General features: G+C 52.7%; 1 protein-coding gene across 1 annotated transcript in view; it reads left to right on the top strand.

Annotated features, from left to right (window-relative positions):
• Positions 1–4,374: 4,374 nt before the first annotated feature.
• TEX9 (testis expressed 9) overlaps positions 4,375–24,113 on the top strand; it is a 119,552-nt gene continuing 99,813 nt past the window's right edge. Inside the window, exons 1-2 of the mRNA XM_075342737.1 lie at positions 4,375–4,457; positions 4,571–4,662. Of these exons, the coding sequence (XP_075198852.1) occupies positions 4,419–4,457; positions 4,571–4,662 (131 nt within the window). The 5' untranslated portion in view covers positions 4,375–4,418. The remainder of the gene's footprint in view (positions 4,458–4,570; positions 4,663–24,113) is intronic.

Here is a 24,113-nt window from a genome sequence, read left to right as displayed (position 1 = left end):
TCAACCCCTCAAACCACCAGAATTCTGTTTGGTTTGCCTAAAGTATTAAGAAGTATTTCAGGCACAAAGAACAATGAGCTTCACATGTTTGGTTTAATTATCTCTTTTTCCAGCCTTTTCTGACTAATTAAGACCCTCCCCAAACTTGTGAACAGCACTCATACATGGTCAACATGGGAAAGACAAAGGGGCATTCCAAGGCCATCAGAGACAAGATCGTGGAGGGTCACAAGGCTGGCAAGGGGTACAAAACCCTTTCCAAGGAGTTGGGCCTACCTGTCTCCACTGTTGAGAGCATCATCCGGAAGTGGAAGGCTTATGGAACTACTGTTAGCCTTCCACGGCCTGGACAGCCTTTGAAAGTTTCCTCCCGTGCCGAGGCCAGGCTTGTCCGAAGAGTCAAGGCTAACCCAAGGACAACAAGGAAGGAGCTCCGGGAAGATCTCATGGCAGTGGGGACATTGGTTTCATTCAGTCAATACCATAAGTAACGTACTCCACCGCAATGGTCTCCGTTCCAGATGAGCCCATAAGGTACCTTTACTTTCAAAGCGTCATGTCAAGGCTCGTCTACAGTTTGCTCATGATCACTTGGAGGACTCTGAGACAGACTGGTTCAAGGTTCTCTGGTCTGATGAGACCAAGATCGAGATCTTTGGTGCCAACCACACACGTGACGTTTGGAGACTGGATGGCACTGCATACGACCCCAAGAATACCATCCCTACAGTCAAGCATGGTGGTGGCAGCATCATGATGTGGGGCTGTTTCTCAGTCAAGGGGCCTGGCCATCTGGTCCGCATCCATGGGAAGATGGATAGCACGGCTTACCTGGAGATTTTGGCCAAGAACCTCCGCTCCTCCATCAAGGATCTTAAGATGGGTCGTCATTTCATCTTCCAACAAGACAACGACCCAAAGCACACAGCCAAGAAAACCAAGGCCTGGTTCAAGAGGGAAAAAATCAAGGTGTTGCAGTGGCCTAGTCAGTCTCCTGACCTTAACCCAATTGAAAACTTGTGGAAGGAGCTCAAGATTAAAGTCCACATGAGACACCCAAAGAACCTAGATAACTTGGAGAAGATCTGCATGGAGGAGTGGGCCAAGATAACTCCAGAGACCTGTGCCGGCCTGATCAGGTCTTATAAAAGATGATTATTAGCTGTAATTGCAAACAAGGGTTATTCCACAAAATATTAAACCTAGGGGTTGAATAATAATTGACCCACACTTTTATGTTGAAAATTTATTAAAATTTAACTGAGCAACATAACTTGTTGGTTTGTAAGATTTATGCATCTGTTAATAAATCCTGCTCTTGTTTGAAGTTTGCAGGCTCTAACTTATTTGCATCTTATCAAACCTGCTAAATCTGCAGGGGGTTGAATACTACTTGTAGGCACTGTATATTGTAGCCCCCAGTCCCACCTGCGATGTATACACAGCAGTGTCAGTGTGCACTGTACGTGGCCATGTCTGATAGTGACGACCATCATGCAGCACAGCCACATGCCCAGGAGGATCTGGATAGACAAGCGGGAATGTGTCTGTATGATGTGTATCTGTGTATGTCTGTATATGACTCTGTATAGATTTGTGTGTTTATAAGTATTTTTGTGAGTTTGTCTTCAAATATGTATATGTACATATGCCTGTATGTGTACGTATCTGTGTATGTGCGTGTCTGTGTGTGGATGGGGCCCACTGAGACTCTTCCGCCCGGGGCCCACAAAAACCTGGAGCCGGCCCTGCATGTGTGTGTATATATACATATATATATATATATATATACATACATATATATATATATATATATATATATATATATATATATAAATTAGCTGTACTACCCGGCTTCGCCCGGGTTAATAACTGCTGTTAACAAAATAGAATGTATTAACAAAAATGTATTCTGCACACAAAAACCACAAAACAAATAGATATAAATGTAATTATGTCTGTCTCCCCGTCTGTCTATATCTCTGTCTCTCTCTTTGTCTGTCTGTCTCTTTCCCTGTCTGTCTCTGTCTCTTTCTCCATCTGTCTCAATCTCTTTCCCTGTCTGTCTATCTATCTTTTTCCCTGTCTATCTGTCACTTTCCCTGTCTGTCTCTTTCCCTCTCTTTCCTTGTCTCTTTCCCTCTGTCTCTTTCCCCGTGTCTGTCTCTTTCCCTGTCTGTCTCTTTCCCTTTCTTTCCCTGTCTGTCTGTTTCCCTGTGTCTGTCTCTGTCTTTTTGTCTGTCTCTTTCCCTGTCTGTCTCTTTCCCTGTCAGTCTGTCTCTTTGTGTCTGTCTCTTACCTTGTCTGACTGTTTCTTACCCTGTCTGTGTCTGCCTCTTTCCCTGTCTGTGTCTGTCTCTTTGTCTGTCTCTTACCCTGTCTATGTCTGTTTCTGGGTTGTTTTTGGGTTATTTTATTCACCATGTTCACTATATTATAAAACTACCATGTCAGTATGATGCCGAGTTCATAGATACCAAACAGGTATACCCTTACTTTTATCTAAGGGGTTAAAAAATATTCAGAAGTTTGTTAAAAAAAAGAATTGTGCTTTTGGTGCCATTTTTTGAAACCCGTAGTGTTCTAATTTTTTGGGATGTGAGGCCCAGTGACTGCTAATATTTTTGCGTCTTGAGCTGGTGTTTTCAATTATACAATTTTTATGTAGTTGCTACTTTGATCGCCCGTTATTGGATCTTTTTAAAAATTTTGTGGCTACCCAAAAACATAATTTTGGCATTTGGATTTTTTTCTCGCTACACCATTTACCGATCTGATTAATTGATTTTATATTTTTATTGATCGGGCATTTCTGAACTCTGAGATATCAAATATGTATATATTTTTTTAACTGTTTTATTTTCAGTGGGGCGAATGAGGCATGATTTGAACTTTTTATTTATTTTTTTACATTTTGTATTTATTTTACTAGTCCCCTTGAGAGCTATAAGGATCAGCAGTCTGATCGCTTGTGCATCCCTGTTGATCAGAGCTGTACAGCTCTGATTAGCAGAAATACAGGATTCCTGTGTGAGTCAAGTCAGCGCTCTATCGACTGTGACAGAAAATATGTCATGATAGCAACAGGGGTCATTACATGGCCCGCCGCTACCATAGCAACCATCGACTTCCCGTGATCGTGTCAAGAGGCCACCGATGGCGGCAGGGAACAGCGCGATCCTCGATCTTTCTGTGTGTAAGGCCCGTTTCACACGTCAGTGAAAAACAGTGACGTTTTTCACTGGCGTGTAAAACACGCACATGTCCCTGCGTGTGCCGTGATTCACTGCACACGTGGGTTGTCTAAGTGCAATCCGGGCTCCGTTCTCCGTGGCCCGTGATTGCACTTAGAAAACAACTCACCTGTGCGCGCTCCCGCTGTCCATGGTGCTGATCGCTCACGCGGTGCAGCATCCGGCCGGCGGTGACCCCGCAGCAGCTGCTTCCGGGTCGGCTGTGTCGCGCATAATGAATATGCGCGACAGTAATGAGCCGGCTCAGAAGCAGCAGGGAGAACGGGCTGCAGAGGACATCGCTGGACGCCGGGTGAGTTAAAATGTTTTTTATTTTAAAAGCACGTTTTTTTCTGGCACGTGTTTCACGGACCACACCACTGCGTGGTCCGTGGAACATCAGTGATGCCAGAAAAAATGGACATGTCTCCGTGCGGCCATCACGCACACGCGGGTACGCCGCACGGAGACACGTGCAGTGAAAAATCACTGACGTGTGCGGAGACCTATTCATTATAATGGGTCTGCATATGTCTGTGATTCTGGTACGTTTTAAAAAAAAGCACAAACGTCCCAGAATCACTGACGTGTGAAACAGGCCTAAGGCTGTGAGTGATCCTGGACTGTGTCTGTAGTGTAGTACTGGAAATCTGAATGTGGCAGAACAGGATAAGATAAATGTTCATTGGATTTATATCTAAATGCTACAGTTTGCGCTGTACTGTTATGGCTAAAAATGTTAACGTTTATGGGGTCCCCACCAGATTTTCTGCCCAGGGGCCCCCATTAACCTTAATCCAGCCCTGCACACACACACATTCAGCTTTATATATTAGATATATATATATATATATATTAGATATATATATATATATATATATATATATATATATATATATATAGACACACACACTATTTATGAGGTGATGTTTACTATGTAAATACATAAGGGGTTTAATGGCCCGCTGAGGATACTCAGCATTGTGGCTGCATGTAGCTGGGAGCAGGCAGTAGTGGTGGCCGCCATGCCGCAGGTGAGGAGCGCACACTACATCACTAGTCTGTAGAGCGCGCATTACAGGCCAGGTCATGTGACCAACCGCCGTGTGAAGCCTCGCGATAGACCGAATCCTTGTTGCTAAGCAGCAGGATGCCGGCGCCTCAGTGTAAGCTGAAGCCCGTACAATGGCGGAGACCCGCAGAGCTGCGCCTGTGTCCAGCAAGGTAAGGGTGAGGACAGGTGACATGGCCGCTGCTGGGAATAGGAATAATACCCGGCTCCGTGCTGTCCCGATGTGGCCAGTGACGATTATTAATAAACGCTGCCATTCACTTAGGTAAAGAAAAACAAGGGAGTTGGAGCCCCTGCAGCCGGCACAGGGAGGAAGACCACCCAGGAGAGCCTGCTGGCCAGGGAGGAAGAGTACAAGTATGGATGAGTATACTATTATGTATACAAATTGCTGGAAATGTCAGGAAATGTTTACACAGCTCGTTTGCCATTTTTATGCCGGCGCCAACGGTCTTGCTCTTGGATGGGAATGGCTGAAAGTTTCCTACAGGTTTATCATAAGTCAGTTATATAGTAGCTGATATCGCAGATCTGCCTGTATACATATGGAAAGACATGGCGCTGCGGTGCCGGCTGCAGCACTACACAGGCGACCGCCGGCTGCAGCACTACACAGGCGACCGCCGGCTGCAGCACTACACAGGCGACCGCCGGCTGCAGCACTACACAGGCGACCGCCGGCTGCAGCACTACACAGGCGACCGCCGGCTGCAGCACTACACAGGCGACCGCCGGCTGCAGCACTACACAGGCGACCGCCGGCTGCAGCACTACACAGGCGACCGCCGGCTGCAGCACTACACAGGCGACCGCCGGCTGCAGCACTACACAGGCGACCGATCCGGTGAGTGCCACAACAAGCTGATGGGCGCAGGGCCGGACTCCCATAAAGGTAGTGTGGCACCCCTTTGGTCAAGTCTGCTGCATTTCCCACATAATACATTACTTATACACTATATTTGCTATTAGAAGTGATGTGAATTGTGCTAAGGCTCTGGTCACACCTTTATTTATGTTTCTGTTTAGGGAGCATAAACACAAATAAAATACATTCAGTTGCAGGACTCATTCACTTGTTTGCTAAAATGTAGCCATTCCATCTGCTCTCCTTTTTTATGAAACCATTAAAGAAACCGGATCTGCAACGTTCTTTGTACATCCCAAAAATCGCAGAGCATTTTTTATATGTTAACCCTTTCACAACCTGGCAATTCCCCACCCCACCCCACATCACCCCACATCCCCAGGACATAGAAAATCACAAACTAATAAGATGAGATCCATAGTGCTGTTCCTGTATACAGTGGGTACGGAAAGTATTCAGACCCCTTTAAATTTTTCACTCTTTGTTTCATTGCAGCAATTTGGTAAATTCAAAAAAGTTCATTTTTTTTCTCATTAATGTACCGTTTGCACCCCATCTTGACAGAAAAAAAACACAGAAATGTTGAAATTTTTGCAAATTTATTAAACAAGAAAAACTGAAATATCACATGGTCATAAGTATTCAGACCCTTTGCTCACACATATTGAAGTCACATGCTGTCCATTTCCTTGTGATCCTCCTTGAGATGGTTCTACTCCTTCATTGGAGTCCAGCTGTGTTTAATTAAACTGATGGGACTTAATTTGGAAAGGCACACACCTGTCTATATAAGACCTCACAGCTCACAGTGCATGTCAGACCAAATGAGAATCATGAGGTAAAAGGAACTGCCCAAGGAGCTCAGAGACAGAATTGTGGCAAGGCACAGATCTGGCCCAGGTTACAAAAGAATTTTTGCAGTACTGTAGGTTCCTAAGAGCACAGTGGCCAACATAATCCTTAAATGGAAGAACTTTGGGACCAACACAACTCTTTGTAGACCTGGCCATCCAGCCAAACTGAGCAATCGTGGGAGAAGAGCCTTGGTGAGAGAGGTAAAGAAGATCCCCAAGATCACTGTCACTGAGCTCCAGAGATGCAGTAGGGAGATGGGAAAAAGTTGCACAAAGTCATCTATCACTGCAGTCCTCCACCAATCGGGCCTTTATGGCAGAGTGGCCCAACGGAAGCCTCTCCTCAGTGTAAGACATGAAAGCCTGCATAGTTTGCAAAAAATACATGAAGGACTCCCAGACTATGAGAAATAAGATTCTCTGGTCTGATGAGACAAAGAACTTTTTTGTGATAATTCTAAGTGGTATGTGTGGAGAAACCCAGGCACTGCTCATCACCTGCCTAATACAATCCCAACAGTGAAACATGGTGGTGGCAGCATCATGCTATGGGGGTGTTTTTCAGCTGCAGGGACAGGACAACTGGTTGCAATTGAAGAAAAGATGAATGCGGCCAAGTACAGACATATCCTGGAAGAAAACCTGTTCCAGAGTGCTCTGAACCTCAGACTTGGCCGAAGGTTCACCTTCCAACAAGACATGACCCCCCCCCCCCCTTAACACATAGCTAAAATAACATAGGAGTGATTTAGAACAATTCTGTGACCATTCTTTACTGGACCAGCCAGAGCCCTGACCTAAACCCAATTGAGCATCTCTGGAGACACCTGAAAATGGTTGTCCATAAATGTTCTCCATCCAACCTGACGGAACTGGAGAGGATCTGCAAGGAAGAATGGCAGAGGATCCCCAAATCCCGGTGTGAAAAACTTGTTGCATCATTCCCAAGAAGACTCATGGCTGTACTAGCTCAAAAGGGTGCTTATACTCAATACTGAGCAAAGGGTCTGAATACTTATGACCATGTGATATTTCAGTTTTTCTTGTTTAATAAATTTGCAAAAATTTCTACATTTGTTTGTTTTCTGTTAAGATGGGATGCAGAGTATACATTATTGAGGGAAAAAAAATAACTTTTTTGAATTTACCAAATGGCTGCAATGAAACAGAGTGAAAAATTTAAAGGGGTCTGAATACTTTCCCTACCCACTGTATGTAATGCAGTGTAACTCTGGAGCTGCTCCTGCTCACCTCTAGGACATTGCATCACACATCGGGCGTGTGGCCTGCTCCTTGCTTTCGGTAACAGCCAGTCCCCTGATAATAGCTGCTTCCCTGCAGTCTGAGAACAGGGGGTGTGTCCTGCTCCATGTTGTCATTACCAGGGGTCTGGCTATTGCTGTTTCCCTGCAGTCCAAAAACGGGGCATGGCCACTTCACCTGTTTTCAGACTGCAGGGAATCGGCTATTAATAAGGGCTGGCTGTTACTAACAGCAGGGAGCAAATCACGCCCCAGCAACGCCATCTGTTCTTGACAGCAGGGGCAAAGCAGCTATTACCAGGGGTTGGCTGTTACAAACAGTAATGAGCAAGCCTCGTCACCTGATGTGTGATGCAATGTCCCAGAAGGGTGGGGGAGCACCAAAGAGCGGATCCTTCATCACACTGAATTTCAGATACAGGAACAGCACTATTTATCTCATCTTTATAGTATGAGGGCAGAATAATTTTTTTTTTATCTCCTAGGTGAACCCCTTTAACTTTTAGTTTTCCAGAAAACAAGGGCTCCTCGGTGAAACCTTGAAGTGGTCAAGGGCTCAGTGCACCATTCCACCCCTCAATTGGCAGCCCCTGCACTTCACCTTAGCTTAATTGACTGCAAACGTTTGCCCTGAGCAAGTGCTGCCTGATTTTAATACTAAAGGCCCCGTCACACTAAGCAACATCGCTAGCAACATCGCTGCTAACGAACAACTTTTGTGACGTTGCTAGCGATGTTGCTGTGTGTGACATCCAGCAACAACCTGGCCCCTGCTGTGAGGTCGTTGGTTGTTGCTGAATGTCCTGGGCCATTTTTTAGTTGTTGCTGTCCTGCTGTGAAGCACAGATCGCTGTGTGTGACAGCGAGACGGCAACAACTAAATGTGCAGGCAGCAGGAGCCGGCTTCTGCAGAGGCTGGTAACCAATGTAAACATCGGGTAACCAAGAAGCCCTGTCCTTGGTTACCCGATATTTACCTTTGATACCAGCCTCAGCCGCTCTCACTGTCAGTGCCGGCTCCTGCTCTGTAAACATGTAGCTGCAGGACACATCGGGTTAATTAACCCGATGTGTGCTGTAGCTAGGAGAGCAGGGAGCCAGCGCTAAGCATTGTGCGCTGCTCCCTGCTCTGTGCACATTAGCTGCAGCACACATCAGGTAATTAACCCGATGTGTGCTGTAACTATGAGAGCAAGGAGCCAGCGCTCAGTGTGCGCTGCTCCCTGCTCTCTGCACGTGTGGCTGGTCACTGGTTGCTGGTGAGCTCACCAGCAACTCGTGTAGCCACGCTCCAGCGATCCCTGCCAGGTCAGGTTGCTGGTGGGATCGCTGGAGCGTCGCAGTGTGACAGCTCACCAGCAACCTCCTAGCAACTTACCAGCGATCCCTATCGTTGTTGGGATCGCTGGTAAGTTGCTTAGTGTGACTGGACCTTAAGACCTGGATGTCCACACTGTAGGAACTAAGTTGAGTACACAGTGTCTTCCTGGGCATTCTCTCCCTCTTTCTCCTGTTTCTATTGGCTGCTTGCTGCACACAAAATGACATTGTAGGCAGCTGATGCAGACAGAAGAGCCAGAGATGAGAGCGCATCTGCATTGACATTTTGTGCTTGCTGGCCTCTCACAGTGTTAAGGTGGCGTTACACGCTACAATTTATCTGACGATATGTCGTCGGGGTCACTGTTTCCGTGATGCACATCCGGCATCGTTAGCGTCGTCGTTGCGTGTGACACCTACGTGCGACTCCGAACGATCACAAATAGGTTGAAAATCGTTGACACGTCGTTCAGTTTCAAAATATTGTTTGTCATTTGGATCGCAGCAGACATATTGATACGTTTGACACCCTGCCAACGATGAACAACATCCAAACGACCGCCTTGGTCAAACAATATATCGCTGATCGCTGTTGCGTCGTTTGAGATCGTTACGTGTGACCGCAAATAAACGACCTTTGTGCGATCTCGGCAAATCCTAACAGCGATCTGGGCGTGTCACATTGTTTAAGAGATCGTCAGATAAATCGTAGCTTGTAAAGCGGCCTTTAGTGTGGAAGTTCAGGGCAAAGACACAATATCTCTACTCCCCTTACCATGCTTAGTAGTTACAGCTCACAAACAGGCTTCCCTCCACTTTTTTTTGTTTTATTATAATAGACCCCTCACACTATTCATGGCCGTGATGCAGCTGTTCCCACAAACTGCCATAAAAGTCCATTACACAAAAGATGGCACACCACTTCATTTTCTTTATCCTTTTTATTAATTAATTTTAAACAAATAAACATCCAGTAAGTTGACAGTTTATTACATCGTATTCACCACTGTGAAGGAAGATATCCAGACCGCGATGCAATACAGGCTTCAACAAGCTCCGTTCTGCACTCAGATTCTTAGTGCGGGCAGTGGCATACCGCTAATGGCGGCAGACCAGCGCAATTGGCGCGGTGGCATCACTACTGTGCATCTGCTATGCAAAGCTGCAGAACATTCGCCACTGCAGAGTCTGCAGCAGTGGGGTAAACATGAGTTTTTTTACAAAAATGCTTGCGTACACTGGTGGCCAAAGGACTATGAAGGGTAAATTATAATATATGGAGGGCATTATAATATCTGGAGGATTGTGCGGTGCATTATACTATATGGAAGACTACAGAGAGTGCATCTGTTCATTTGCACTGTGCATTTTATATATGTAGGACTATGGGGATGCATTATAATATATGGAGGACTACGGAGAGTGCATTATAATATACAGTGGGGAATAAGTATTTAGTCAGCCACCAATTGTGCAGGTTCTCCCACTTAAAAATATAAGGCCTGTAACTGACGTCATAGGTAGTCCACAACTATGAGAGACAAAGTGAGAAAACAAATCCAGAAAATCACCTTGTCTGATTTGGCAAGATATTTTTTGCAAATTTATGGTGGAAAATACCATAAATATTTACTTATCTAAAAACGTTCAAGATTTCTGGCTCTCAAAGACCTGTAACTTCATCTTTAAGAGGCTCCTCTGTCCTCCACTCATTACCTGTAGTAATGGCACCTGTTTGAACTACTTATCAGTATAAAAGACACCTGTACACAACCTGAAACTGTCACACTCCAAACTCCGTTATGGTGAAAGTCAAGAGCTGTCGAAGGACAACAGAAACAAAATTTCCACCATGATCCCGGCATGTTTGCACCTCCCCCCCCCCCCCCTCCTGGTATGTACCCCCATCCCGGCATGAACTCCCATCCCGGCAGTTTCCTCCATCATGGCATGTTTCCCCCCCCCACCCCTCCTGGCATGAACTCCCATCTCGGCAGTTTCCTCCATCCCGGCAGTTTCCTCCATCCCGACATGTTTCCCCCCCCCCCCTGGCATGTACCACCCCCCCCTTCCTCCTGGCATGAGCTCCCATCCCGGCAGTTTCCTCCATCCCGACATGTCCCCCCCCCCCCATCCCCCTGGCATGTACCACCCCCCCCCATCCAAACCCCCCCCCTTCCTCCTGGCATGAGCTCCCATCCCGGCAGTTTCCTCCATCTCGGCAGTTTTCCCCCTCCTGGCATGTTTCCCCCCCCCCCCTTCCTCCTGGCATGTTTTCCCCCCATCCCGGCATGAACTCCCGTCCCGACATGTTTTACCCCCCTCCTGGCATGTTCCGTCCCCTCCCCTCCTCCTGGCATGTTTCCCCTCCTCCTGGCATGTTTCCCCTCCTCCTGGCATGTTTCCCCCCCCTCCTGGCATGTACTCCCCTCCTGGCATGTACTCCCCTCCTGGCATGTACTCCCCTCCTGGCATGTACTCCCCTCCTGGCATGTACTCCCATCCTAGCATGTACTCCCATCCCGGCAGTTTCCTCCATCCCGGCAGTTTCCTCTATCCTAGCCATCCCAGCAGTTTCCCCCATCTTGGCATGTTTCCCTCCCCCTCTCCTGGCATGTTTCCCTCCCCCTCTCCTGGCATGTTTCCCTCCCCCTCTCCTGGCATGTTTCCCTCCCCCTCTCCTGGCATGTTTCCCTCCCCCTTCCCGGCAGTTTCCCCCATCCTGGCATGTACTCCCATCCTGACACTTTCCTCCATCCTGACACTTTCCTCCATCCTGACACTTTCCTCCATCCTGACACTTCCCCCCCCCCCCCCCCTGGCATGCCCACCCCCCCTCCTGGCAGGTTCTCCCCCCCCCCCCCCTCTCTCCTGGCATGTTTTCCCCTCCCCCGTCCTAGCATGTTTCCCCCCTCCCGGTGTTTTCCCCCATCCTGGCATGTACCCTTATCCTGACATGTACCCCTAACCTGGTAGTTTCCCCCCCTCCTGGCATGTCCCCCCCCCCCGTCCCCTCCTAGCATAAACCCCCCCCCCCCTGGCATGTTCCCCCTCCTGGCATGTTTCCCCCCACCTCCTGGCATGTATTCCCCCCCCCCCCCCCCCTCCTGGCATGTCCTCCATCCCGGCACTTTCCTCCATCCCGCCAGTTTCCTCCCCTCCTGGCATGTCCGTCCCCCCCCTCCTGGCATGTTCCCCCCCCCCCCCCTCCTGGCATGTACTCCCATCCTGGCAGTTTTCTCCATCCCCGCAGTTTCCTCCATCCCGCCCGTTTCCTCCCCTCCTGGCATGTCCGTCCCCCCCCCCCCTCCTGGCATGTTTCCCCCCCCTCCTGGCATGTCCCCCCCCCCCCCCCTCCTGGCATGTACTCCCATCCCGGCAGTTTTCTCCATCCCCGCAGTTTCCGCCATCCTGGCAGTTTCCCCCATACTGGTATGTGCCCCCTCCTGGCATTTACTCCCATCCCGGCATGTACCCCCCTCCTGGCAGTTTCCTCCCCTCCTGGCATGCCCCCCCCACCTCCTGGCATGTATTCCCCCCCCCCTCCCCTCCTGGCATGTTTCCCTCTTTCCCGGTAGTTTCCCTCTTTCCCGGTAGTTTCCCTCTTTTCCCGGTAGTTTCCCTCTTTCCCGGTAGTTTCCCCCATCCTGGCATGTACCCCCCTCCTGGCAGTTTCCTCCATCCCGGCAGTTTCCCCCATCCTGGCATGTACCCCCCCACCTTCTGGCATGTTTCCCCCTTCCTGGCATATACCCCCATCTTAACTGAATAGGATAACTGAAGTGAGCACTAATATATATATATATATTGTGAGGTAGCGCGGTCGGCTGCGCAGCAGAAGACACGGGATCCAGGCATCAAGGTTCACAGCACACGGTTTTAATGTCCAAACAAAAAGTCCATAACAAAATACATGTGCCTCTCCAGCAGAGGGCTCAGGAAGTTCTGGTCACTTCCCCCACACCCGGCACACCTGCCCTCGTTCCTGTTTCCTTTTAACCCTTCCTTAAGCCTGTAGGGAAACAGCATTAACCCTATAGTGGATTTACTTTCTATCATGGAGTGAGCACAACCTGGGCGAGACATACCGGCCGTCATAGATAACCCCGGTCACAGTCTCACATACCCCCCCCCTCAGTTCAAGCGTGCGGGGTTGAACTCCAGCCATCAAGCACGGGCCGCGGGACAAGGCATCGGCGTTGCCCTGCAACCTACCGGCCCGGTGTTCAACTGTAAACCGGAAGTTCTGCAGAGAAAGGAACCACCGGGTAACCCGGGCATTCCGTTCCTTGGCGGACCTCATCCAGACCAGTGGAGAGTGATCCGTCACCAAGCGAAACTGCCGTCCCAGCAGGTAATAGCGTAGGGACTCCAAGGCCCACTTGATCGCCAGGCACTCCTTCTCCACTACGCTATAATTCCGCTCGGGAGGGGTGAGCTTCCTACTCAAGAAGGTGACGGGGTGTTCCTCCCCCTGAACCACCTGAGACAGCACTGCCCCCAGGCCGACCTCCGAGGCGTCAGTCTGTACAATGAACTCCTTCCGGAAATCAGGGTTGACCAGAACGGGCTGTCCGCACAGGACCCCCTTCAGGGCCCGGAAGGAGTCCTCGGCCTGCGGAGTCCACCGCACCATGACGGACTTCTTGCCTTTGAGAAGGTCCGTCAAGGGGGCTGATAGTCCCGCAAAATCCTTTACAAACCTCCTGTAGTACCCCACGATACCCAGGAAGGCCCTAACCTGCTTCGTGGTCAGGGGTCTAGGCCACTTCTGGATCGCCTCAACCTTGTTAATTTGGGGCTTAATCACTCCTTGGCCTATCACGTAGCCCAAGTAGCGGGCTTCCGTGAGTCCCAATGCACATTTCTTGGGATTGGCTGTCAATCCGGCTGATCGAAGCGCGTCCACCACCGCTTGTACCTGTTCCAAGTGGGTCTGCCAATCGGAGCTGTAAATAATGATGTCATCCAGGTACGCTGATGCATACGCCTGGTGGGGTTCCAGCACTAAGTCCATCAACCTCTGGAACGTGGCCGGAGCGCCATGTAACCCAAAAGGCAAGACAACATAGTGGAAGAGACCCTCCGGCGTAACAAAAGCGGTTTTCTCCTTGGCGGACTCCGTTAGTGGCACCTGCCAGTACCCTTTGGTCAGGTCGAGCGTGGTAAAATATCGCGCCTGTCCCAGCCTATCAATCAGCTCATCCACCCGGGGCATGGGGTAGAGATCGAACTTGGATATTTCGTTCAATCTCCTAAAGTCATTGCAGAACCTTAAGGAGCCATCGGGTTTTGGTATTAGGACAATCGGACTAGCCCATTCACTCCGGGATTTTTCGATGACCCCCAGGCGTAACATTGTCTTTACTTCCTCCGATATGGCTTGTCGTCGAGCCTCCGGTACCCGGTATGACTTCAGGCGTACCTTCAGGTGGGGCTCGGTGACAATATCATGTCGTATCAGACTGGTCCTACCGGGCAGCTCGGAGAAGACATCGGGGTTCTGCTGAACCAACCGTCTGGCCTCTCGCCTCTGTTGCTTGGTGAGGGCTTCTCCAATCCTTACTTCCGGTTCGTCCTCTCCGGAGGTCGCTGGAGCCGGATGTGAACGACCCGAAGAGGAGGGAGGTGGGGAAAAAACAGCCATCAGGCTTTCCCGTTCCTGCCAAGGTTTTAATAGGTTGACATGGTATATTTGTTCAGGTTTCCGCCTACCGGGCTGCAATACTTTATAGTTAACCACCCCTACTCTTTCCTTTATCTCGTAGGGGCCTTGCCACTGAGCCAGGAATTTGCTCTCCGCCGTGGGGATCAATACCAACACCCGATCCCCGGGTTTAAAGGTCCGCACGGTGGCTTGTCTATTGTAGCGGCCGCTTTGCGCGGCCTGAGCCTCCTGTAAGTGCTCCTTCACAATTGGCATGACCGCGCTTATGCGGTTCTGCATACCCAAAATGTGTTCAATCACACTTTTATGGGGGGTGGGCTCTTGTTCCCATGTTTCCTTTGCCAGGTCCAACAATCCCCGGGGATGTCGCCCGTATAACAATTCAAAAGGCGAAAACCCCGTGGATGCCTGTGGCACCTCTCGTATGGCAAACATCAAATAGGGAAGCATCATATCCCAGTCTTTCCCGTCTTTTGAAATCACCCTTCTTAGCATGGTTTTCAGGGTTTTATTGAAACGCTCGACTAAACCGTCCGTTTGCGGATGATACACAGACGTACGCAACTGCTTGATCTGGAGTAGCCGGCATAGCTCTTTGGTCACTTTAGACATGAATGGGGTCCCCTGATCCGTAAGGATCTCCTTGGGCAATCCCACCCGGCAGAACACAGCAAACAACTCCCGAGCTATAAGCTTTGCTGCAGTATGTCTGAGAGGTATCGCCTCGGGATACCGGGTGGCATAGTCAACGATCACTAGGATGTGTTGGTGCCCTCGAGCGGACTTTACGAGGGGCCCCACCAGATCCATCCCTATCCGTTCAAAAGGGACTTCTATAATGGGTAACGGTACCAACGGACTGCGAAAATGGGTCAGGGGTGCAGTAAGCTGACACTCCGGGCAGGTTTCGCAGAACCGTTTTACCTCCCCAAAGACCCCGGGCCAATAGAACCTTTGCAATATTCGCTCCTGCGTTTTCTTGACCCCTAGGTGGCCACTCATCAGGTGTTTATGAGCCAAGTCGAGGACCCGCCGACGATGCGGCTGGGGCACCACCAACTGTTCTACCCCTACGCCCCGTATTTCATCTACCCGGTAGAGTAAATCCTGCTTAAGAGCGAAATGGGGGTACCTTACCTGGGCACTGGGCAGCTGTGCCACCCCGTCAACTACTGTCACCCGACTCCGGGCATGTATTAACGTAGGGTCCTGGAGTTGGGCTGTCCCAAACGTATCCGGGGACGCCTCCAACTCCGGGATGGGCTCGACCGTCTCAGCCTCTCCTGCCAATACCTCTAGGGGTGACCTATCGGGTTCACACTCTGTCCCTATCACCGTGACCCCTACGGCAGGTGTCCCGGATTCAGGATTGTAGGGCTCAGGTCCCGGACCGACCAATATCTGAGGGGACTTAGGGGGTCCCCTCCATAAAGTCCAAAAATAGGGCAGATCCCTTCCTAGGATCACGTCATAAGGAAGAGTGTTAAGAAGTCCCACCTCATGTTGCACCTGACCGCAAGGTGCTGTGATGGTGACAATCCCCGTGGGATAGTCGTGGCGGTCCCCATGTATGCAAACCACCCCCACAGTGCGTCCTGTGGCCTTTACTTTAGCTCTCAAGGTGGATCGCACAAGGGTCACTAAGCTTCCGGAATCCAACAATCCTGTAACCGGACATCCATTCACCTGTATTTGGCACAAGTGGGGCTCTGTCTCTGGGGAGACCAGGTCAGCGGTACACACCACCTGAGCATACATTGAACCCCGCCGGGTAACCCCACAATCCATGGGCTCCGTGGTGAGTGGACACTGGGCTTCCATATGTCCCACCCGCTGGCACCGCCAACATCTAATGGGGACGGAAACCCCCTTGACGGGTTGTCGTTTAGGGTACAGAACCTTCCGGACCTCAGGAATGGCGGCCGCGGCCTCAGACGGGACGGTAGGGGACTCCTGTACCGTTGTCAGCGGTGGGTCCTTGGCCCTAGGCTTGGAGGGGCCGGACCGACGGGCGGTACGCAAAGTCTCAGTGTCCCGTATCAAGTCCTGCGTAGCCACATGCCGCTCTACCAGGGACACTAATTGGTCCAGGGTACTCGGGTCACCCTGTCCTACCCACCGTTGAACGGTGACGGGTAAAGTGCGCACAAAACGATCCACTACTACCCTTTCCACCATTTGCGCCGGGCTCAGAGTGTCAGGCTGCAACCACTTTTTTACAAGATGTAATAAGTCATAGGCCTGGGAGCGTACGGGTTTGGCTTCCTCATAGAACCACTGATTTACCCGCTGAGCCCGTACATAGGTATTCACCCCCAACCGAGCCAGTATTTCGGCTTTCAGGGTCACATAGTCAATGGCGTCCTCGGTACCGAGGTCCAGGTACGCTTTTTGGGGTTCCCCCGTCAGATAGGGCGACAATACCTCAGCCCACTGCGGGGTCGGCAGCTTTTCCCGCTCGGCCACCCGCTCAAACACCGCCAGGAACGCTTCCACATCATCACCCGGGGTCATCTTTTGCAACGCTTGTCTCACCGCTTTCCGGACGCTGCCGTCGTCACCCGGTCCCGGGGTTGTTGCTGCCGGTCCGGCACGGATCGACTTGGCCAGGAGAACCATCTGTTCTTGGTGCCTTTTTTCCTGCAATTGTAAGGCTTGCTGCTGACGTGCATTGGCCTGCTCCATCTGTTCTTGGTGCATTTTGACCTGCACTTGCAAGGATTGCTGCTGACGTGCATTGGCCTGATCCAACTGTTCTTGGAGTTTTTTTTCCTGCACTTGCAAGGATTGGAGCAGGTGTGCATTGGTCTGTTGCTGCTGTGCATTAGCCTGAGCCAAATGCTTTAGTATGTCCTCCATGGCGTCGCCGGGTTTGGGCTGTAGTATAGCCGCTCGAATCCAGGACATGCGCAGCTGGGTCACCAGGGATGGATGCTACACCTCACCGGCTGTCATGCCCGCCGATTCTCCACCATATGTGAGGTAGCGCGGTCGGCTGCGCAGCAGAAGACACGGGATCCAGGCATCAAGGTTCACAGCACACGGTTTTAATGTCCAAACAAAAAGTCCATAACAAAATACATGTGCCTCTCCAGCAGAGGGCTCAGGAAGTTCTGGTCACTTCCCCCACACCCGGCACACCTGCCCTCGTTCCTGTTTCCTTTTAACCCTTCCTTAAGCCTGTAGGGAAACAGCATTAACCCTATAGTGGATTTACTTTCTATCATGGAGTGAGCACAACCTGGGCGAGACATACCGGCCGTCATAGATAACCCCGGTCACAGTCTCACAATATATATATATATATATATATATATATATATAATATATGTATGTGCAAGCCAAAAAATACATACTATATAAGAATAAGGCTGCACATCAAACTTAGATAATGGTATAATGCCTCAAGCATATGGAAAAATATTGGAATATACAATGAAAAATGCTACTTGCTAATAATTTGAACATGTGAATAATGAATTGCATACCTGCCATGGATATTAGGAAAAAGGAGATATTTAGCAATCGCATTGATCAATGTAACTGAACCCCAAGACCTCGTCAAGGTATATCTCTATATTGGGGTCCCTAGCTCTGTGTCCCTAACTGTGTCATCTCATTGCAATTAAAAACTGAAGTGAGCACTAATATATATATATGAGTGCAAGCCAAAAAATACATACTATATAATAATGTACCCCCATCTTGGCATGTACTCACAATCCGGCACTTTCCTCCATCCTGGCAGTTTTCCCCCCCTCTCCTGGCAGTTTTCCCCCCCTCTCCTGGCATGTTCCCCCCCCCCCCTCTCCTGGCATGTTTCCCTCCCTCCCAGTAGTTTCCCCCATCCTGGCATGTACCCTTATCCTGGCATGTACCCCCATCCCGCCAGTTTCCACCCTCCCGCCAGTTTCCACCCTCCTGGCAGTTTCCACCCTCCTGGCAGTTTCCACCCTCCTGGCAGTTTCCACCCTCCTGGCAGTTTCCTCCATCCTGGCAGTTTCCTCCATCCTGGCAGTTTCCTCCATCCTGGCAGTTTCCTCCATCCCGGCAGTTTCCTCCATCCTGGCATGTTTTTCCCCGCCTGGTAGTTTCCCTCATCCTGGCATGTACTCCCATCCTGGCATGTACTCCCATCCTGGCATGTACTCCCATCCTGGCATGTACCCTTATCCTGGCATGTACCCCCCTCCTAGCAGTTTGCTCCATCCCGGCAGTTTCCTCCATCCTGGCATGTTTTTCCCCGCCTGGTAGTTTCCCTCATCCTGGCATGTACTCCCATCCTGGCATGTACTCCCATCCTGGCATGTACTCCCATCCTGGCAGTTTCCCCCATCCTGGCATGTACCCTTATCCTGGCATGTACCCCCCTCCTATCAGTTTGCTCCATCCCGGCAGTTTTCCTCCCCTCCTGGCATGTTCACCCCCCCCTCTAGGCATGTCCCCCCCCCTCTTGGCATGTTACCCCCCCTCCTCCTCCTCCTCCTGGCATGTTTCCCTCCCCTCCTGGCATGTTTCCCTCCCTCCCAGTAGTTTCCCCCATCCTGGCATGTACCCCCATCCTGCCATGTAAGCCCATCCTGGCGTGTACTCCCCATCCCGCCAGCTTCCTCCATCCCGCCAGTTTCCCCCCCTCCTGGCATGTTCCCCCCCCCCCCTGGCATGTTTCCATCCCGGTACTTTCCTCCATCCCGCCAGTTTCCTCCAGCTTCCAGTTTCCCCCCTCATGGCATGTTTCCCTCCCCCCCCCCACTGGAATGTCCCCCCCCTCCTGGCATGTTTCCCCTTTCCTGGTATGTACCCCCATCCTGGCATGTACTCCCGGGACTTTCCTCCATCCCGGCAGTTTCCTCAATCCTGGTATGTGCCCCCACCTAGCATGTTTTCCCCCGCCTGGTAGTTTCCCTCATCCTGGCATGTACTCCCATCCTGGCAGTTTCCCCCATCCTGGCATGTACCCTTATCCTGGCATGTACCCCCCTCCTAGCAGTTTGCTCCATCCCGGCAGTTTTCCTCCCCTCCTGGCATGTGTCCCCCCCCACCCCTCTAGGCATGTTCCTTCCCCCCCCCCACTCTTGGCATGTTACCCCCCCCCCTCCTCCTGGCATGTTTCCCTCCCCTCCTGGCATGTTTGCCTCCCTCCCAGTAGTTTCCCCCATCCTGGCATGTACCCCCAGCCTGCCATGTAAGCCCATCCTGGCGTGTACTCCCCATCCCGCCAGCTTCCTCCATCCTGCCAGTTTCCAGTTCCCCCCCCCCCCCTTTCTCCTGGCATGTTTCCATCCCGGCACTTTCCTCCATCCCGCCAGTTTCCTCCAGCTTCCAGTTTCCCCCCTCCTGGCATGTTCCCCCCCCCCCCCCCCCCCCACTGGAATGTTCCCCCTCCCCCCCCCCCCCCTCCTGGCATGTTTCCCCTTTCCTGGTATGTACCCCCATCCTGGCATGTACTCCCGGGACTTTCCTCCATCCCGGCAGTTTCCTCCATCCTGGTATGTGCCCCCACCTAGCATGTTTTCCCCCGCCTGGTAGTTTCCCTCATCCTGGCATGTACTCCCATCCTGGCAGTTTCCCCCATCCTGGCATGTACCCTTATCCTGGCATGTACCCCCCATCCCGGCAGCTTCCTCCCCTCTTGGCATGTTTCCCCCCCCCTCTTGGCATGTTTCCCCCCCACCTTGGCATGTTCCCCCCCCCTCCCCTCCTGGCATGTTTCCCTCTTTCCCAGTAGTTTCCCCCATCCTGGCATGTACCCCCCCCCCTCCTGGCAGTTTCCTCCCCTCCTGGCATGTTCCCCCCCCCTCTTGGCATGTCCCCCGACCTCTCTTGGCATGTCCCCCCACCTCTCTTGGCATGTCCCCCCCCCCCCGACCTCCTGGCATGTTTCCCTTCCCTCCTGGCATGTTTCCCCCCTCCCCTTCTGGCATGTTTCCCTCTCTCCAAGTAGTTTCCCTCCCTCCCTCCCTCCCAGTAGTTTCCCCCATCCTGGCATCTACCCCCCCCCCTCCTGGCAGTTTCCTCCATCCCAGCAGTTTCCTCCCCTCCTGGCATGATTCCCCCCTCCCAGTAGTTTCCCCCATCCTGGCATGTACCCTTATCCTGGCATGTACCCTTATCCTGGCATGTTTTCCCCCCTCCTGGCATGTACTCCCATCCTGGCATGTACTTCCATCCCGGCAATTTCCTCCATCCCGGCAGTTTCCTCCCCTCCTGGCATGTTTCTCCCCCCACCCCTCCTGGCATGTTTCCCCCCGATCCTTTTGGCATGTTCCCCCATCCTGGCATGTACTCCCATCCCGGCACTTTCCTCCATCCCGCCAGTTTCCAGTCCCCCCTCCCTCCTGGCATGTTTCCCCCCCTGGCATGTTTCCATCCCGGCACTTTCCTCCATCCCGCCAGTTTCCAGTTTCCCCCCTCCTGGCATGTTTCCCCTCCCCCCTCCTGGCATGTTTCCCCTCCCCCCTCCTGGCAGTTTCCACTTTCCTGGCATGTACTCCCATCCTGGCATGTACCCTTATCCTGGCATGTACCCCCCCCCTCCTGGCAGTTTCCTCCATCCCGGCAGCTTCCTCCCCTCCTGGCATGTTTCCCCCCCCCCTCTTGGCATGTTTATCCCCCCCCCCCCTCTTGGCATGTTTCCACCCCCCCCCCCTCTTGGCATGTCCCCGTCCCCCACCTCCTGGCATGTCCCCGTCCCCCACCTCCTGGCATGTCCCCGTCCCCCACCTCCTGGCATGTTTTCCCCCCTCCCCTCCTGACATGTTTTCCCCCCTCCCCTCCTGGCATGTTTTCCCCCCTCCCCTCCTGGCATGTTTTCCCCCCTCCCCTCTTGGCATGTTTCCCCCCCTCCCCTCCTGGCATGTTTCCCTCTTTCCCAGTAGTTTCCCCCATCCTGGCATGTACCCCCCTCCTGGCAGTTTCCTCCCCTCCTGGCATGTTTCCCCCCTCCCCTCCTGGCATGTTTCCCCCCTCCCCTCCTGGCATGTTTCCCTCTTTCCCAGTAGTTTCCCCCATCCTGGCATGTACCCTTATCCTGGCATGCTTTCCCCCCTCCTGGCATATACTCCCATCACCCCTCCTGGCATGTCCCCCCCCCCCCCCCTCCTGGCATGTTTCCCCCCGATCCTTTTGGCATGTTCCCCCATCCTGGCATTTACTCCCATCCCGGCACTTTCCTCTATCCTGGCAGTTTCCTACATCCCGCCAGTTTCCAGTCCCCCCTCCCTCCTGGCATGTTTCCCCCTTCCTAGCATGTACCCCCATCCCGCCAGTTTCCTCCATCCCGCCAGTTTCCTCCATCATGCCTCCTGGCATGTACCCTTGTCCTGGCATGTACCCCCATCCTGGCATGTACTCCCAGCCCGGCACTTTCCTCCATCCCGGCACTTTCCTCCATCCCGCCAGTGTCCAGTCCCCCCCTTCCCCTCCTGGCATGTTCCCCCACCTGGCATGTTTCCCCCTTCCTAGCATGTACCCCCATCCCACCAGTTTCCCCCCTCCTGGCATGTCCCCCCCCTTCCCGCATGTTTCCCCCAACCTGGCATGTACCCCCATCCTGGCATGTACCCCCATCCTGGCATGTACCCCCATCCTGGCATGTACCCCCATCCCGGCATGTACTCCCATCCTGGCACTTTCCTCTATCTTGGCACTTTCCTCCATCCCGGCAGTTTCCCCCATCCTGGTATGTGCTCCCTCCTGGCATGTTTTCCCCCGCCTGCTAGTTTCCCTCATCCTGGCATGTACTCCCCTCTTGGCAGTTTTCTCCATCCCGGCAGTTCCCCCCGCCTGGCAGTTTCCCCCATCCTAAGATGTACTCCCGTCGAGGCATGCACCCCCCATCCTGACACGTACCCCCCATCCTGGCTGTTCCTTCCCTCCCGGCAGTTTCCTCCATCCCGGCAGTTACCTCCATCCCGGCAGTTCCCCACCCCCCCCCCCCTCCTGGCATGTTTCCCCCCCCCCCCTCCTGGCATGTTTCCCCCCCTCCTGGCATGTTTCCCCCCGATCCCTTTGGCATGTTCCCCCATCCTGGCATTTACTCCCATCCCGGCACTTTCCTCTATCCTGGCAGTTTCCTCCATCCCGCCAGTTTCCAGTCCCCCCTCCCTCCTGGCATGTCCCCCCCCCCCCCTGGCATGTTTCCATCCCCGCAATTTCCTCCATCCCGCCAGTTTCCCCCCCTGGCATGTTCGCCCCCCCTCCTGGCATGTTTCCCCCATCCCGCTAGTTTCCCCCCTCCTGGCATGTTTCCCTTTTCCTTGTATGTACCCCCATCCTGGCATGTACTCCCGGGACTTTCCTCCATCCCGGCAGTTTCCTCCATCCTGGTATGTGCCCCCACCTGGCATGTTTTCCCCTGCCTGGTAGTTTCCCTCATCCTGGCATGTACTCCCATCCTGGCATTTACTCCCATCCCGGCAGTTTCCCCCATCCTGGCATGTACCCTTATCCTGGCATGTACCCCCCCTCCTGGCAGTTTCTTCCATCCCGGCAGCTTCCTCCCCTCCTGGCATGTTTCCCCCTTCCTAGCATGTACCTCCATCCCGCCAGTTTCCTCCATCCCGCCAGTTTCCTCCATCCCGCCAGTTTCCTCCATCCCGCCAGTTTCCTCCATCCCGCATGTTTCCCCCATCCTGGCATGTACCCCCATCCTGGCATGTACTCCCCATCCTGGCATGTACTCCTCATCCTGGCATGTACTCCCATCCTGGCACTTTCCTCTATCTTGGCACTTTCCTCCATCCTCGCAGTTTCCCCCCATCCTGGTATGTGCTCCCTCCTGGCATGTTTCCCCCCCCCTCCTGGCATGTTTCCCCTCCCCTCCTGGCATGTTTCCCCTCCCCTCCTGGCATGTTTCCCCCTTCTCCTGGTATGTACCCCCCGCCTGGCAGTTTCCCCCATCCTAAGATGTACTCCCATCCCGGCATGTACCCCCCATCCTGACACGTACCCCCCATCCTGGCTGTTTCCTCCCTCCCGGCATGTTTCCCCCCTCCTGACATGTTCCCCCCCCCCCCTCCTGCAAGGAGGCAGTTTCCCCCCCTCCCGCCTCCTGACAGGCAGTTTCACCCCCCCCCCCCTCTTGGAATGTTCCCCCCTCCCCCCCGGCATGTTTCCCCCTTCCTGGTATGTACCCCCCGCCTGGCAGTTTCCCCCATACTAAGTTCTACCCCCCATCCCGGCATGTACCCCCCCCCATCCTGACACGTACCCCCCATCCTGGCTGTTTTCTCCCTCACGGCATGTTTCCCCTCCCCCCTCCTGAAAGGCAGTTTCACTCCCCCCCCCCCCCCTCCTGGCAGGCAGTTTCCCCCCTCCCGCCTCCATCCCGGCAGTTTCCTCCATCCTGGCATGTACCCTTATCCTGGTATGTACCCCCCTCCTGGCAGTTTCCTCCACCCTGGCAGTTTTCCTGCCCTCCTGGCATGTTACCTCCCCCTCCTGGGATGTTCCCCCCCACCCCTCTTGGCATGTCTCCCCACCCCCCTCTTGGCATGTGTCCCGTCCCCCCCCTCCTGTTTCCCCTTTCCTGGTATGTACCCCCATCCTGGCATGTACTCCCGGGACTTTCCTCTATCCCGGCAGTTTCCTCCATCCTGGTATGTGCCCCCACCTGGCATGTTTCCCCTCATCCTGGCATGTACTCCCATCCTGGCAGTTTCCCCCATCCTGTCATGTACCCTTATCCTGGCATGTACCCCCCCTCCTGGCAGTTTCCTCCATCCCGGCAGCTTCCTCCCCTCTTGGCATGTTTCCCCCCCCCCCCTCTTGGCATGTTTCCCCCCCCCCCCTCTCTTGGCATGTTTCCCCCCCCCCCTCTTGGCATGTTCCCCCCCCGA

Source organism: Anomaloglossus baeobatrachus, chromosome 4 (assembly GCF_048569485.1).
Source record: "Anomaloglossus baeobatrachus isolate aAnoBae1 chromosome 4, aAnoBae1.hap1, whole genome shotgun sequence".
NCBI classification, from domain to species: domain Eukaryota; kingdom Metazoa; phylum Chordata; class Amphibia; order Anura; family Aromobatidae; genus Anomaloglossus; species Anomaloglossus baeobatrachus.
Note: the sequence above shows the minus strand (reverse complement) of the source record. Positions and strands in the feature narration are given on the sequence as shown.